At 40.3% G+C, this 16997-nt stretch overlaps 1 protein-coding gene across 1 annotated transcript; it reads left to right on the top strand.

Annotated features, from left to right (window-relative positions):
- The first annotated feature begins 3353 nt into the window (after nt 1–3353).
- On the top strand, nt 3354–4175 carry LOC124164448. Its single transcript, XM_046541773.1, has one exon. The coding sequence runs from the start codon at nt 3354–3356 to the stop codon at nt 4173–4175; it is 822 nt and encodes a 273-aa protein (XP_046397729.1).
- The last annotated feature ends 12822 nt before the right edge of the window (nt 4176–16997 follow it).

Genomic DNA, 16997 nt, shown 5'->3' on the forward strand with positions numbered 1-16997 from the left:
CCTTGTGTTTAGACAATTAAAATGCAATATATTGCAAAATTTTTGGAAATTTATTTTTCTCCGTGAGCGCTTAAAATGGAAATGGATATAATTTTGAGAAATAAACAAAATAAAGGGTTATAAAAATAATAACAGAGACTACCAATTATAATTAATATATAGTATAATCAAAAAGAAAATCAAGCCTCAAAATCGTCTAATCTTTTCTTCATTAAACTAAGTTTTTTTACATTACCCTAATACAATTGTATTTAAAGCAGATGAAACTCTAAAAACACAGCAATAAAGATTGCAATTTTTTTATAATCGATCGTGAATACAGTGCATTAAGATAGCTTCCTTGTAACGATGAAAAGTTTGAGTGGCATGAAAACCTTTTTAGAGGTATTTGTGGATATTAGAAGGTATTTTAGTTCGAGATAGTATTTAATGAGTAAATACGATATATATAGGTAAGAGGAGGAGACGTGAAGGCATTAGAAACAATACCGGGAGAGTGGAGCCAGCTGGAAACAGTCGTGGCTGAGACGTAACTTCACGTCACAAGCGGCCCTGGAAAGAGGAAATCGAACAGTAGAATCACATTATTGGTGCTTCCATCCATGACGGAAGAGACCTTGACCCCCAGAACATCGAGTGCCCGATCAAGAACGATTGGGACACGTAATCCTGATTCCCCCAGGGGTACCTCTTTAGCTGTTGGGGTATAAATTGTTTTGAACGGTGTACCTGCAGTATGCATCGATTGTCATTTTTGTTATTTCAATAACAGGAAATCCGCTGATAGAAGAAAGGTTAACATAATTTTTTTTTTCAATTTTACGCGCACCATGTCAACAATTCGGTGATTTACTCGGTGTAACACCAAATACGGTATAGAATTCATAGGCAGCAAATGTCAAAAATACATCAATTGATAATAACGTTATGGTAAAATTAAAGGTATTTTTTTGATTCGGATTTATTGACATTTTCGTTTAACTATCTATGCGCATGTTACTATTTGTGTACGTTAAGGTGATTATTTGTACTGTGGCATATTTAAGAATGCATACGTTTGAGAAAATGAATGGAATTTGGCTTTCAACGATCTGTTTCTACATAAAATAATATAATTTAAGTTGATACGAGGGTAGAATGGTAGCCTAGTGGGCAGACCACTTGATTACTGATCGAAAGGTCCCGGGTTCAGTTCCTGAATGAAGCTTTCCGGTGCCTCCAAACAGGAACCATGGAAGTTGAGGAGGCCCACGGATAGGCCCTCTATATCCTGAAATTGTAAAATTCACTGCCTTGTAGTTTAATACGGGGTGAGCTATACTCTCACACAGGGGCGCAGGTAGGAATTAAGGCTAGGGGGGGGGGGTTTAGGCGCAAAACACTGGGGTGTCTGGAGGTGTGGAATACCCGCGAGGGTAAGTGGAAAAAATGTCATATAAATGGTTCAAAATGGTAAGTTTTGCGGCCTTCTGAGGGATACTTTATCAATATCAACACTATTCTATTAGTAATATTAATCCAGTTAAGTGAAATGAATTAAATTTAAAAAATTATCTGAGCTCTGCGGGTGGTTTTATCCCCCAAAACCTCGCTACGTCACTGCTCTCACCTCTTCAATCTATCTTACGGTATGAACTACTGAGGGAGTGACTGACTGAATGCAGAACTTAAATGGGGGAAGAAGTACAACCCTGAATAATTTTGAAATGTTTATGCCAACCTAGCTCAACCTGTGGAAAACTCATCATGCTAATAACCAAGCTGGAGTATGATTCATAGAGATGCAATCGCTTAGAGATGCCATGGCGACATTTCATTTCTTACTTTTTTACTTAGCGTTCGCAGTACGATATCACGCAGCTGTGCTCATTTTACTTTTGGAGCGCCAGGATGACGTCGTTGTTATGAATACATTGCATTTAGAATGAAAACATCACCAGCCTACCATACCTCCGTTGGCAGTAATTACTTTGAATTACTACTCAAGAAATATTTTCAATTATAATCAATTAATTAATTATACTTGAAAATATTTCTAGAGAAAAATTGTTTTGGATTTAATTTGTGATGAACCTCCTGTGATTAAATATGAATCAGTAAGAATCACTGTAACATAAAAAACTTTGGAAAAAGCTATGATAAAGTGATAATTTTCAGTTAAACGTTTTTGAAATCAGTCATTGCGAGGCAAAAATCTTCATTTTCAAAATTCTTGTCTGCGTCAGCTGATTGACGAATTATTGGCTCAGTCATCGTTATGTTAAGTTGATCGGTCGGTTTAACTCAACTCTTTGAGGTTCGTTAATGAAAATAATGTTTTACGGCACTTCTAAACCATGACAACCGTCGCCAAATTACGAACCTCTAAGATGAACAAATTTATCATGTCTGAAAAACAGCGAATTGAGACACGTTACAGGGCGGCAGTGCTGCAGTATATTCGCTAAGCCTAATTGTTTTTGCCAATACATCATTGCTATTGCGAAGACAGTAAAAATTAGAGTAATTGTTAATAAGTTAATAAACAAACACGAATCTCATGTGTTAAATGTTATTTTGCCTCCGTTTGAAAGTCTCCGTGAAATATTTTACGGATACTATATGATTTGTGCTGTAGCTTGTTAAAATTACGTCACCTTCATATCGCAGGAAATTTGGTAACTTCTTCTTAGAATCCCAGGATTAACTCACGTGTTAAAAATAAATCAGGCTATATCTCAACGTATTTCTTTATATGATTTACCCGTTAAAACACCTTCATCATGTCTAAAATCTCCTTCCGAGACCAAATAAACACCGGTATTCGTACTTCTTCAGGAATAAATGTGGATATCACGACAATTGTGGGTGTAAACAAGTAAATAACTCTCTGGAACCGAAGAAAGCCGTGATAGGTACGTGATCTTACGTTGGCGTACTGCGCAGCCACAGTGGCGCAGACTCCATGGGGCTTGAGGGGGCCCGAGCCCCCTCAATAATTCGTTATGGGTGTGAGGAAAAAAGTGTCAGGCTTGTCGATTTTCCCCGGAGTGTCCAGGTATCGAGATTAGAGTTATCAGGGTTCTAATGTTGATCATATGACTCTTCGAAAATGCTTAAAAAACTTAAAACTCACTACTTATAAAATTTCCCGGGGAAAGATCCCCGGTTCGGGCCCCCCAATACATTTGGTAAGTCGGCGTCCCTGCGCAGCCACCAAAAAGCGCTCTGCTCCATCCTATCTCTATGGCCGGCATCAATGTTGAGCAATGTTGTCTCGGAGTCTTCCGTGACGTACAGTGGCAGAACACTGCCTACGAAACTCATACTTCCTTTGGAATGGAAGTTTCTTTGAACAATGCAAAGGAGCGGCAATGGGGTCCCCCCTATCCCCGGTGATAGCAGACATCTACATGGAAAGATTCGATCAAATGGCGATCGGATCCTACGACAAGAAACCCAAATTATGGCTAAGATACGTGGACGATACATTCGTAATTTGCCCGCACGGACCCGAAGAACTGCAGAGTTTCCTGAAGCACGTCCACTCCCAACATCCAGCAATACAGTTCACAATGGAGATGGAAAAAGATCGAAGAATCCCATTTTTGGATATGATGGTGAATAAGAGGATCGACGGGAGTCTCGGCCACGAAATATACAGAAAGCCCACCCACACTGACCGCTATCTGAACGCTTACTCACACCATCATCCATCCCAGAAGGCTTCACTGGTGGCAACACTATTGCACCGCGCTTACAAACTCTCGGATGCAGAATCACTGGCCAAAGAAAAGGAGCACCTGATGACGACCCTCAAGAGGAATGGATACAACGGAGAAATGATCCTGAAAAGGACTGCGCAAGTAGAGAAACGCAACAGGACACTAGACAAGGAGAAGCAGCCAAATGAAAAGCCAGAAACATACGCTACCATCCCGTACGTCGTCGGCACAAGTGAAAAGATCTCCAGAATCCTAAAGAAGAAGAACATCGTCACGAGATTCAAATACGTGACAAAAATAAACCAGATTATTCCAAAACCGAAAGACAAGATTCCAAATAATCTCAACGAAGGGGTATACCGCATACCATGCTCATGCAGTAAATCATGCATCGGTGAAACATGCAGATCCATGAAGATCCGCCTGCAGGAGCGCAAGGGGGCCACACAGAACAAGAAATTCGACCTCTGAGCAGTTGCCGAGCATGCATGGAGTGAGCCTGGGCATAATATAATATTTGACGAAGCGAAAATCATCGCAAAAGAAAACGAGGTATTACCCCATGCTGATAAGGGAGGCAATAGAGATCATCAAAACGCCCAAAAATTTCAATAGAGAAGACGGGTACAATATAACCAACGCCTGGAGTGAGGAGCCAAAAGAGAGTGTTTAGAAATCCAACCAATCACGGCGCAGCAGCAAGGGTAACCGGCCAACAACACCGCGGCCGCTAGGAGGGAGAGCTATATATACGAGGCAAAAACATATAGTTGTATATATTGTTATTGTTTCTGTTCATATTTTATGTATGTTGTCTCGTGGAAATAAACCTTGTTGAACTGAACCGAAAGCACCACTTCGACCTGAAGACGCCTGGTGGAATCCAGGCGAAACTGTCGTCACCTCTGACAGCGAACGCGGAGATAACCCGGAAAATGGAGAAATCCACAAAATCAATGCTGACCGAATAGGAAGGCTATTCTGTACTTCAGAATTTTGGATTTTATTCGGATCACGTCACAGAGTAAGCCAATTAGTGCAGGGTCTCCAAAATACGGCCCGCGGAGGGCTTTCATCCGGCCCGCGCACTCGTTTCAAGTAGCGCGTGATTCTCGCTTGTTTAATTCTGTGAGACGCCGCTAGGAGCATTGCAGCGCTGTACTGCACGTCAAAGTCGCCTTCAACTGTTCGTAAATGAGAAATACGCCACCGGATACTTCAGTAGACGTTGGTGTCGAATACTTCAGTAATCGGCAACTTTGCTATCCGGCCCGCGGGGCGATTCGGAACTTGGAATGTGGCCCTCGTGGCCTAGTAAATTGGAGACCCCTGAAGTAGTGTATTGTTTGGAAGTTCGATGAGTGACCGCTTAGAACGCGAGAGTAACGGCTCACTGAAAAGGCTCACTTCCTCGGAAACGGTTCATTTCCATCGTGTCATTGTCCTCGATTAATGAATGAATCATTGAACGATTCGTTTGAAGCCCGAATGTGGTCATTTTCATTCGGAAATAAAGAATAACCGCGCAGAATCAATAGGGACCTTGGCCGTGGCACATGCTGCGGAGTCAAAGAACAAAACAAACTCGGGACTGCGTTCTCATTCGAGTGTGGGGAGGGAGGGAAAGTAACCCGGGCGAGACACTCGACTTTTATTAAAAACAGTTGAACGACGAATAAACAGGACGCAGGAGGGGAATGATGGCTGGAGGGCGAAGTTGGATTCTTGCAGATGCGGGGCGCACGAAAACAGACTCGCCGTGAGATTAGAAAACCTCCGAGGGGACCTTAATAATCCCCTGCATTTCGGGATTCAATTTCGGATTGTATTCATTTGACGAAAATAGCAGAGTGGAGAGAGGAGACGACCAATAAATAAACTAAGAGAGCCCTGTCCCGGCATTAAGGCATCTTCAATGCATGAGGAAACTTTTGAGGAGAGGAGAATTTTCCGCCATGAATCCCTTCGTAAATATTCTTTCGTGAGATCACAAGACGACAAAATGGGAAAGATAATGGGTATTCGATCCCATGAATGTACGTTAAGCTCCTCTGTCGTCATGTTTATTTTTAAATGAATTCCTGGGCCCACTTAGTGGCGTAATTCCTGTTGCGAGGTCACAATATATTAAGTATCCTTCTCAGGAGACTTTTTTTAGACTGCTGAAAAAATCGGGGAATTGCGTTGAGAGGAAAGGTGAGTGAGTGACTAAAATCTCCTTCCAAGTCCATTTCCTTCTCTACATATCGCCATTATTAAACTCCAAATGAGGGAATAAGACTCAGCATCTAATTCCGAAATGTCTATTTTTTTTCTATTTAAAACTTAATCACAAAAATATCATGCATTCACAAGTTGAGGATGGGACTATTTTAATGAGCTCTCGAGTTTCATCAAACCCAAAAATATTTACCAGATATGACATCGGTGCACAGTGGTTCAAAATCGGAAAAAGCTGGTCGAAAGACATTTTTTCAACTTTTTGGAGGAATTTTTGAAAGTACTAATCGCATTCTACACTATATGATCTATGATATAGGCTAGTACTACGACTATTTCGTGGCTCATTGTAGTTTTTATATCTGGACGAACATGAGTCCTCGGGGATAAAAACGCCTGAAGCGTAAAATCACTCATTTTTAGAGAAGTTCACCTTCATAAAAAAAAGGTTTCAGATAATTTATGAACATTAAAAAAATACAGAGCATAAATTGGTACCTTTGCGTACAAATACTGGTGATTTTTTAAAGTTTCCATATTTTCCTAGTTGGAAATAAAAATGTTTAAACTTTATGCCATTTTTACTTGAATTTTTAAACAACAATGTAATGTTTATGCTCTTGGAGTATAGGTCATGATAAATTAAACTCACATTTGGCCAACGTTTCGGAGATTTATTCTCCTTCCTCAGGGCTCTTAATTATAATGAATGTTTACAAAGAAAATAAAGAAAATAAATTAATTAATTAAGTGGTTACAAAAATTTGAATACAATTGTGCAGTACAAATTCATTAGTAAATTAAAAATTGTGTACAGAATTAAACAACATACCTGTGATATGCCTCGTTCACATTACGATCGTCCGAGCCGTCGTCGGAACTATCGTGCATTCACATTACGATGGTTGAAACCTGTGCTGCTCTCTAGTGCTGACATCTAAAGTGAACGGGAAATTGATGATTACCAGAGCTGTTGAGGTTTGCATTGACAAGATGTTACTGTTTTCAACGTGTATTTACCGAATAATTTTTCTTCCGCTCATATTCTTCCTTCCTAGGACAAATCCATGAAAATAATAGAGCTTAACGAGATTTTCGTCCTTCTCTTGTCGCTTCCGTTACCGGTCTCCCAGCGCCTAACCATAGTAAAGTGGCAACGTTCGGAACTACGTCAACTATAGTCAGAACTTGCATTCACACGGCTAGTTCGGTCAACTATCGTTAGGACGACGGCTCGGACGATCGTAATGTGAACGGGGCAATAGAAAAGTTTCGTTACTAGGCTAAACATGGTTACTTATAAATTTTGATTCATTTGTTAACAAATGGTATCTAAATTATACTAAACAATTTTAATTTCGATGAATTAAATAATAATAAATTTTGCTTAGGTGTTCGATGTCCGATCTTTTATTGCAACTGTTATTTGATTTTGATATGTAAAACATTTCTTTAAATAATCTTTTCTTAAAATTGGTTTCTATGTCTAAAATTTTGGTGTTCTCGAAATCAAAATGATGGCCATAGTCTAGACTGATATTTGCAAGAGCGGAAAGAGTCATTTTATTTTTTATTGATGATTTGTGCTGGGATATTCGGTTTTTTAAATATTGAGAAGTTTGACCAATGTAACAACTATTACAATCGAGGCATGGTATGTGGTATATTATGTTACTTTTTAGTTTTTTTCCGAAACGTTGGCCAAATGTGAGTTTAATTTATCAAGACCTATACTCCAAGAGCATAAACATTACATTGTTGTTATAATAAGGAAGGTCAGGAGAGGAAACTTTATTCATTGAATTTTTAAATATAAATAGCAATATCGTTTTGGGCACCTCCGAGCCCCCAAGAGATTTTGACTCAATTTTGAAAGAATATAGTCTATAGAGTCTATAGCAGAAGAAAAATCTTGCTATTATTCGCTAATTTGGCCTCAAGATGGTTTTATGTTGAACGGTGCAATGCGCTGCCGCGACCGCCGCCAGGCCGACCGGGCGGCGGGCGTGGGTTAGGGGTTCACCTAAAGGTCTCAAATTTTTCAGGCATTATTTTTGATCGGTCCCACAACTTTTTTTCATTGGGCCAGATGGATTTGAAAAAAAAAATCGATTTTTCCGATCCGCCCTAACGACCAATTCCTCAATTGCGGAGGCGATTATGTCGAAAGGAAAGTGCGCTCAACATTCAGAAATGAAATAATTTGTAATCAATCATTTCGACTTCTGTTCATGACCCATCGGAGGTTGAATAAAAAACGGCTCCCGTAATATTAGGAAGTGCAATAAGTAATGCAATATATTTTTTTTCTTAAACAGGGGTTGTTTCATCCAGTATTCAAATACACTATGTTGTTCCCCAATCTTTCAGCTACACAGCATTATTTTTCAACGTAATCTTCATTCAATGCTACGGCTTGACTCCACCTTGAATGCAGGGCCTGTATGCCTGCATGTTACCATTCCACTGGTCGATGTCAGAGCCAACGTCGTTCTGCATCAATAACTTCTTCATTATACCCGTAGCGGTGGTGATGAAACAAGATTTGCTCAACGACTTAGCGTTCATTTGTCCAATGCCAGATCACTGCAGACATGCTGCTAGTGCCTATGAATGTCTGAGATTCCCCTCTGATTATCCCCTAGAAGAAACTTAATCACTGCCCAAGTAACTCCGTTACAGACGACATTTGAGCAGCTCTGTGTAGCGCCTCCACCCAACGGAAGTCAATGCAACTGTACGAGACGAAGCAGGAATGTCTGAAAATGTTCCACAAGAAATGCCAAGTCTTTTCAACCAAAATTGGCCGTAAAAAAATGTGTTGCAGTACTTATTGAACTCCCCTCATATGTGCAGAATCCGAAATTTTCCCCAGCCACTGCGGCACACTGTAGCTGTATGGTGTGTTATAGGGATTAGCTGCGAGTCCTTAGGACCCTCCCGTGAGGGAATGTGTGGGATGAGCAAATTCCATCGAGAGACGTATACCGACCGTCCGACTCTTTTGTATATGTATGTATGTATGTATTTATATCTCACCCCTTGCCTCCTCCATTACGTCCGTCATTAAACTCCATCACCCTTTCTTTCTATCCCTTTGAAATCACATCTTGCCCTAGCGCCCTTTGCCGAGCTTCAAATTCCGAATGGACCTTTTCCTCCCAGTGGAATCCCCCACACCCGACGTTAATGGGATGGGACGAAGATACAAAGGACGATGAGGGAGAGAAAGAACTCGACTCCTCGTCTCCCAGCGCTTGCCTCCCTCGCCTCGCCTCGCCGTTTCATCGACGCACGTGCGAGCCATCAAACTAGCAGCTCACTCACTCGTGACTTTTGCCCCCCTGGTAATATCCTCCAACATCCTGATTCTACTCGCCTCTCCTTCGCACCTTTGTGAATTGACCTTATTACAGCGTCAGATCCTCAAAAAGAAGCTTTGAATCCGAAATGAAAGAATTAAACCTCAGTAATAGAAGTTTCCGAAAGAGAGAATTCCGTTCTCTTGACAAGCACCACTTCCCGCGAATTTTATCGATGATTAAGAACCCAATTACGGAATTTCTTTACCGATTTTGATCTTTATGGTCTTTTGGGTTTTATTACGCTTTCTTTGAAGGCAGATCAGTTATTTCCTTGCACCTAATGCGTAAGATTCGTCCGCACTCTCTCGTTGGATATTTAAAAAGGTCCACATTTATGTTTTATATATATTTTATAGCTTGATTGCTGTTAGAGATTGGTGCTAGGTAATTGCGTCAACCTAAAATTTCGCCCGGAATACTTCTTTGATGAATTCGCTCTCGTAAATCATTTTCATGCATGAAGTAGCTCTTCTTCGCTCGTGCAGAAACTTTCAAATCCGAAATAAAAGACTATATCCAGTAAAAGCTCTGATGCTGTTCTCTCGACAAACGCCAATTCTTTCTCATATTATAGTGTACCCAGAACCGAATTGCGGAAATCGAAATGCAGAAATAATCCAGCCGAGCATTTATATCTGCCAAAGGGTTTCATTAGGAAATATTTTGTTCTTTTTTTCACAAACTATGCATTTTCGTTCACCCAATGTGAAAAACTAACCTTTTCCCACGTTGTATGTTCCAAATAATGACAATTTCCATTATATTTCTTTTATTTGTTGAGTAAAAAGTATGTATATATAAGATGTTATCATGTAGATGTTGTTGCAATAACTTAAATGAACACGAAATATTTTTGTCAATGGCTTCTTCTGTTTTAAAGCATTAGCGTACTGTTGAATATTTATTGAATAGTTAGTTTTTTTATAATTCTGATGTGGTCACATCGGAGCTTTCCATCTGAAGTAAAGTATTGTGCGATGCTAATTTCTTATCCCATTCTGTTGAGTCTTCCCTGTCTTGTTAGCATTGGCTCAGGTGGCATTAAAGGAAATCTTCGAGCATAGCATCTTTATTAGAGTACTCATCAGAAAAAACAGACGTAATTAGGAGAAATTTTTTTCTCTTTGATGGTTAATTAGACAACGATTTTCGCGTTTAGCGGGAATAACGTAATGCTTACTCATCGACGCATAGCTGAGATGATCCGAAATTCCATTCGTCCCTTTCCTGGGGTGAGTAAAGAGGCTTTTTGAAGCGTTATTTGTATCGACTTAATTATATAAGAAATAGTGCCTTCAATGAGTGGCTGTGAATTCAAAGAGACATTATTGGGAAATATTCAGTTCTCTTCAAAAGGAAATAAGCCTGCGCCTACTTAGGGAAATTTATTTCTGCCAACTATCGGGTATATGTGGGAATTGGAATTTACTTAAGATTTTTTTTATAGATTAGATTACGAGTTTTTGAGACGCAATTAGTCTCAAGTTAATTTTTAAGAACCTAAAAATCTAAAATGTCCCCTAAATACATCTTCGGCCGAACTATTACATATATTTTAAGCTAATAACGCAATTTTAAATACTTAAGTAATTAATTTTTCAGCCCTTATTTGCTCATTGAGAAGCTATCAAGCCGATACGATAGACCCTCATTAGTTAATTCCTATGTCTCCTTTGCCTTCATGCTTGTAAGAAGTAGTTGAGAGGAAATTTTTGAGTATGTTTTTACTTTTACATGCTTCTATCACTCCCTCTCAATTGATCGCATATTGTCTGGGATTTTGCTTAAAATTTGTTTCGCAAAGTAAAAAGTATTATCTTTTTTAATAGTAATTCGAGCGATGGCATGGAAGGATTTGGGTTTGGATAGGATTTGTGATATGATTAGGGTTATTTGCACATTTAGAGTATCGGTGTTTAGAATTTTTAGGAGGTTCGCAGTCCCTGATGCGAATTAATTACTCATTATTAATGGAGGCTATGGATTTTGAAAATTTCCGAAGTACATATTTAAATGACGCTGAGATGTCATTTTTATAACTTTCCAGATGTTCTTAATGCTCACGAACAACGGAGCGCCGACGATTCACGTGATGGTTTTCTTCCGGTTGTCCGAATCGTCTTGAGATGCGTTGGAGCAGCGTGCAGCCATGCAGAAGAAGCGTAGGTGAGTAAGCGGCTTGATTGTTGCGATGTGAAAGAAGCAGTTCGGTTTTGGTCGGAAGCGGAGAGGTTTGTTTACAGAGAGGAAATAATGAGGTGCTGAGGCCTATTACTTTTTTAATGGAAAGACTATCACTTTTAAAAAGGCCTATTACTTTTAAGACTAGATGCGGGTAGACCAAGGGCTACCTAAGGACTCCGGCGGCAACGAGCTAATCTCCTATACTCATCTCAATCCAAAAAATGTAGAGGACATATTTAAGTGGGCACGTTATTTCATTATCAAATAAGCTATGATAAGTAATACGTGTAAAATAGGTATATATAATTTTACATTCATTACTAAAATGTGTTATCCGTAAATTAATGTCTCCAATAGGAAAAATGCCCTTTTAGACGGTGAAATTGGTAGCATTATGGATTTTCGTGATAAGTTTTACCTTTTCCTTACCTTTTATCGTGAAGCTAGCTCATAGGATGACTTTGTGACAAAAGGCTTGGTTAGAGCCCACAATATCCAAGAATGATCGAAAAGTACATAGCAAAAATCGCTTATGAAGGATAACGCTGTGGTATAGTGAGCAGGATATCTATTTTTCACCCATTTGAAAGTATAATCTGCAGCTTATATTCTTGTGAGGAGAAATGAAGTTAAAATGGTAAATGAAAAGGATTTTATAAATCTAAATTATAATTTTTTTCCACTAATAATGTTAAGGTGCTCATATTTTATGGTATGGTTATTAGAGGAGACGACCGACTGCTGACAACATATGCGCTAGGAGGGAAGGGTATGGAAGGATGGGTGCAATGAAACTGAGCCGTCTACTGGGGCTCCGATCCGTGGGAAGCTTCTATTACATCGAGAACAGCCCATTGTAAGCAGTGGAAGTACGACCTCACTGCGGGGCGTAGCCCGAGTTTTCGGACTAGCCCTAGCCGGTCGACTGTCCCAGTCCGTCGCTGCGGAAGGAATCAAATTACGGGCTCCCTATATATTTGGGAGAGCAAGAAGATCCGGGGCCTTTTTTTGGGATTCGCCCATTGTGGCATGTTGTGCCCTCTCAACTCAACGCCGCTCCGGGGCCGCCTCGTCGCCAGACACCGCCAAACCACGTAAGCTTGGGAGCCCTTTCTTTTCCACTTTCCAAATTATTCCCTTCGCCCCTTCTCCTTCGTTCCGTGTGCCATGGTCGTCTTTTTGGCAGGGTTTTTGGTTTGTCTTAAGTTCATTTTGTGGCAATAAATTGCATTTTTTTTAATGTATTACTGCCTGCTTACTGCCACCACCTTCACCCTTAGTTCAAAACCCGGCGTCGGCATTGGCCTGATCTTAACGAAAGGGACCACGGCTCAACAACCCATCCAATGGACAGAGCGTTGCGCTAGAAATGTTCTCCAAACAGCGTTCAAGCAAGGATAGGGCAGTTTGAAAATTCTCTGCCAAGGCCTGAATTTGAACCCGACCCATACACGGTGGAAAGCCAGCACTATAGCCACCACACCAACCCGATCCCCGTTCATGATGTTAAATCAGTAAATAAAGCCTGAGTGAGTGAATTGAAAGCTGAGAGCTTTTGCTTCAATGGGACATTTTCCTTTCTCTCTCTTTCCTTTCCCGGCCAAGTCGGCAACATGAATGGCGGGCCTGCGTCAGGTACTTTCGCATTGAGTGGGTCGCCCGTCCGTTCGTTGATGCTATCACCTGCGCTGTGCGGCGGCGGCCGACGTGGGCGTCGTGTAGTCCTGGGTTTTCCTCATTTGCCTTCTTTCTCCCGTCTCTGCCCACGACTCAATGTGGAAATATCTCTGGAGGTACGGTCGCACGTGGTCACCGCTCGGCCGCTGTCAAGAGAGGGATATTTCAAATGGAATGGTCTTGTGGAATCTCCGAGGGCATCTACATACTTTCCTGCGATCCGTCTCAATAGCAGAATAGCGGGGGGTGCTGGAACACCAAAAAGATGAAAAAAGAAAAAAAAGACGCACGAAAAAAGATTTCCAATTAATATAACCTGTGTATCTCAATTATTTTATTGTTTAAGAAGTCCAATGAAACAATCTCGAGAAAAGTACAGAAAGGAGCGAAGTAGTGGAGAAATTTAAAAAGAATTTTATATGGATGCGTTGGAAATGTACTGCGGAATAACCTAGAATTTATAGAATGTCTTTATTGTGCGCGGGAAAACGAATTCATATACTTATCCGCTTGGAAAAATATATCTTTAATGATACAGACGAGTCTTGCGACATTGAACCCTTTTTCTGCACTACTACTCACACACAATTGGTGTGCTACCCTCAGTTTCAAAACCTTAATGAACATAGTTCCGTAAGGACTTGGATTTCGACTGTAATACAATTTATAAACTGGATAGTAAGGTTGTACCCACCCGTTCCCATTTTTCCAAAAATGAACGATGGTGTTTTTGTTGGAATAACAAAGTGAGCATGAAAAACATTTTATCAAATTGTCTTAAATCATAAAATAGATATTATACACGATATAATGACCAGCAAGAAAATCAATATCCTTGAATCAAATAGTGTTATCATTAAAAAATCAAGATGATGTCTCCATGTTTCTGGGCTTCACCGCGTGGATTTTTCTTTATGACGACAGTTTCTCCGGTATTCCAACCGGCGTCTTCAGGTCGATGATCGATAAATAAAATTATAAAAAAAACAATTTTTCTAACTTCCGTTAGATCTTTTATTTTTCATCTTCACTTAAAATCAAATGTATGAAAACATTCTGCGTGAAGGTAAACATTGCACTTTACACTCCAAAAAGTCGTCTGTGATTTGCAGAATCGACATCTTCGCCGGAAGTTATCAGTATTCCTTTGGATGGAATGACCCATTTTGTTTGGACGGACATTCTGGGGTATGTCATTTTTGCTAGGGCGTCCCGCATGTGCGCGCCAATTTTTATACCAAATGTCTTCAGCCTTTGTGTTGGGAAGTACTTCTTGCCTCAGTAAAATTTATATGACCTCATACCGGAAGTCTGAGGAATTTCTTCGCCCGTGACCATGGTGTAAAATCGCCGCTCATTCACCATTGCACTATAGAGCCCATTTATGAATAGAGGCCACCACCATTTTTTCCCCTAATCTGGATGCGGTGACATGCAGCAGAATTATCGTGTAAATATATTTCCTGATCGTAATCATTGATGACATTTGGTTGAGAAATCAATTTACTTTTCTTCTGTCTCCGGTTATGTCTTTTCGTCCTCACTATGGGTTCAATACTCTCGTAGTTTGAAGCAACGGTGACGACATAATTATCATGCCATCGAACCAAGAGAATATTTTTTGACTTTTCAAACGAAAACAGTCAAATCCCCTTTATATTCTTTGCCAAATTCCTCGAAGGCATAATTGCGCAGTTTCCCATTCTATTTTCTCCTTCCGTTCCCACTGCAAAATAACCATTATCACTATGAGTTGCCAACAGACTGTAACTGGTGAAGAAACTATAAAAAATAGGTGGTAAGGTTTCTTGGAGACCTACAAAAATTCAACAAATAAAGAACAGTCATATGGCAAAAACTGACCAGACTACTTATGCAACTATATTTAAAAATACTTCCTAAAACTTCCATGTAATTCTCTATTTTATACATTGATGAGCATAATTTTTGTTATACTTCATAGGTGTCATTCCTGTCATGGGTGGACAGAAAAGTTGAATGCTTTCAAGAGCGGCTGTGGCGGCCGTTAGCTTAGGACAGGGGTCTCCAAAATACGGCCCGCGCACTCGTTTCAAGTAGGGCGCGATTCTCGCTCGTTTAACTCTGTGAGACGCCGCTAGGAGCATTGCAGCGCTGTACTGCACGTCAAAGTCGCCTTAAACTGTTCGTAAATAAGAAATACGCCACCGGATACTTCAATAGACGTTGGGATCGAATACTTCAGTCATCGGCAAGTTTGCTATCCGGCCCGCGGGGCGATTCGGAACTTGGAATGTGGCCCTCGTGGCCTAGTAAATTGGAGACCCCTGCCTCAGGAGAAGGGAAGAGAGAATTCACGACACAATCGCTTTCAGGTCCAAAACTCAACTGCCTTAATTATTTCCCGTTTTACTTGGGGCCCTTCTCCCCATCCCTTTTTAGAGGGCCTTCACGCCTCCACCTAACGGCTCTTCCCCTTGGGGCTCCGTGGGACGAGAGCCCGGTCGCTCCTTACAGCTGATAATCCATTGGATAGGATTTTATATCTCGTAAAATTTAACTCAGAAATATTTCTTTCACTGCGCGAAGATTTTCGTTGCACGCTCAATAGTGCATGTAAAGGTGATCTCTCCATCCATACAATTCCTGGTATTGGAATACATTGGGATCAAAACAGATCCCATTCCGGGAATTGAGCCCGGACCTTCTGGGTGAAAGCCTGATATCCTAGCCTCTAGAGCACGTGGTAAGGTTGTATGTGAATTTATACTCCTGTTGGTGCATTCCTTACGAGAGGTTTGTTTTCGTCACTCCCCTTGATCACCTAGGGTAAGATTGCACACTCAGAGTTAATTCAAAACAGGTAAAGCTAAATGTAGATGCGCAGTAGCCAAAAGGTGTAGATAACGAATATCGATACAAGTTAAGCTGTATTAATAAACGAACATAATCGGGTAATGCGTAGTGTGGCGATAGGACACAGGGAAAGAGTCAGTAAAACCATGGAAGGCATGGGTAGGAAACGATCTTCGTTATGAACAGTAAGGACATTCACCGCAGTACCATTCTCCGCATCTCTCTGCAAGGTTCTGTTCTTAACTACTGAAGCAATCTACTTTTGCGCGTAGACTCCGTGCCTCGAGCTAATCGAATCCTAATTCGTATGAAAGCTGTGTAACGCTCTGTGTTCCCTCGAAGCACAGTCATTTCGTAGCAACTGGTACCAAGTGTAAGAAAAAAAAACAATTCAATTATTACCATATGATCTGTTTATGAGCATACATGGTGATCCCTATTATTTGCTACTTTAAAAATTATCCAATTTTGAATTAATCACTTCATTTTTCCACAGAATTTTTTTATCAAATCACGATATGGTTTCGCGGTTGACGTCATCTTCTGGTTGACGTGATCAGAAGATGATGTTTACCGCCGAAGCCATGGTCGTGAGTTAATAAAAAGTTATTTGGAAAAGAAAAGTTTAAGTGATCCATTCAAAATTTTCAGCGAATTCCACAAAGTGTCGCCGGAAACCACCAAATTTAATAAACCAATTAATTAAATGTTTTTCTTTCCATATACTTGTTTTTATTCAGCTCTTGCAACAGTTGGGAAATGAGTTAAAAACAGTTTGCGCCATGTATTAAAATAGAACAGTGGAAACTACAATCGCGCTATCTTCAGCCTTTTATTCGACTCGTGGGTTTAATTTAATATTTAGGTCAGAGAACACGTGTTTGTGTTAAAAGAATTTCCAATCTTTAATTGAATTTTAGCTTTATGTATAAAAGACACACTTTATTTTTAGGAGGGAAAACGAACTCCCTAAATCTATTCGTTCAGCATAACAGAGTGCTTTCTACCAAAT

The sequence above is a fragment of the Ischnura elegans genome, chromosome 8, assembly GCF_921293095.1.
Source record: "Ischnura elegans chromosome 8, ioIscEleg1.1, whole genome shotgun sequence".
Lineage (NCBI taxonomy): Eukaryota > Metazoa > Arthropoda > Insecta > Odonata > Coenagrionidae > Ischnura > Ischnura elegans.

Bases quoted from the DNA above. Each gene is read 5' to 3' on its own strand.
- LOC124164448 (XM_046541773.1), top strand. From the start codon at position 3,354: ATGGGGTCCCCCCTATCCCCGGTGATAGCAGACATCTACATGGAAAGA.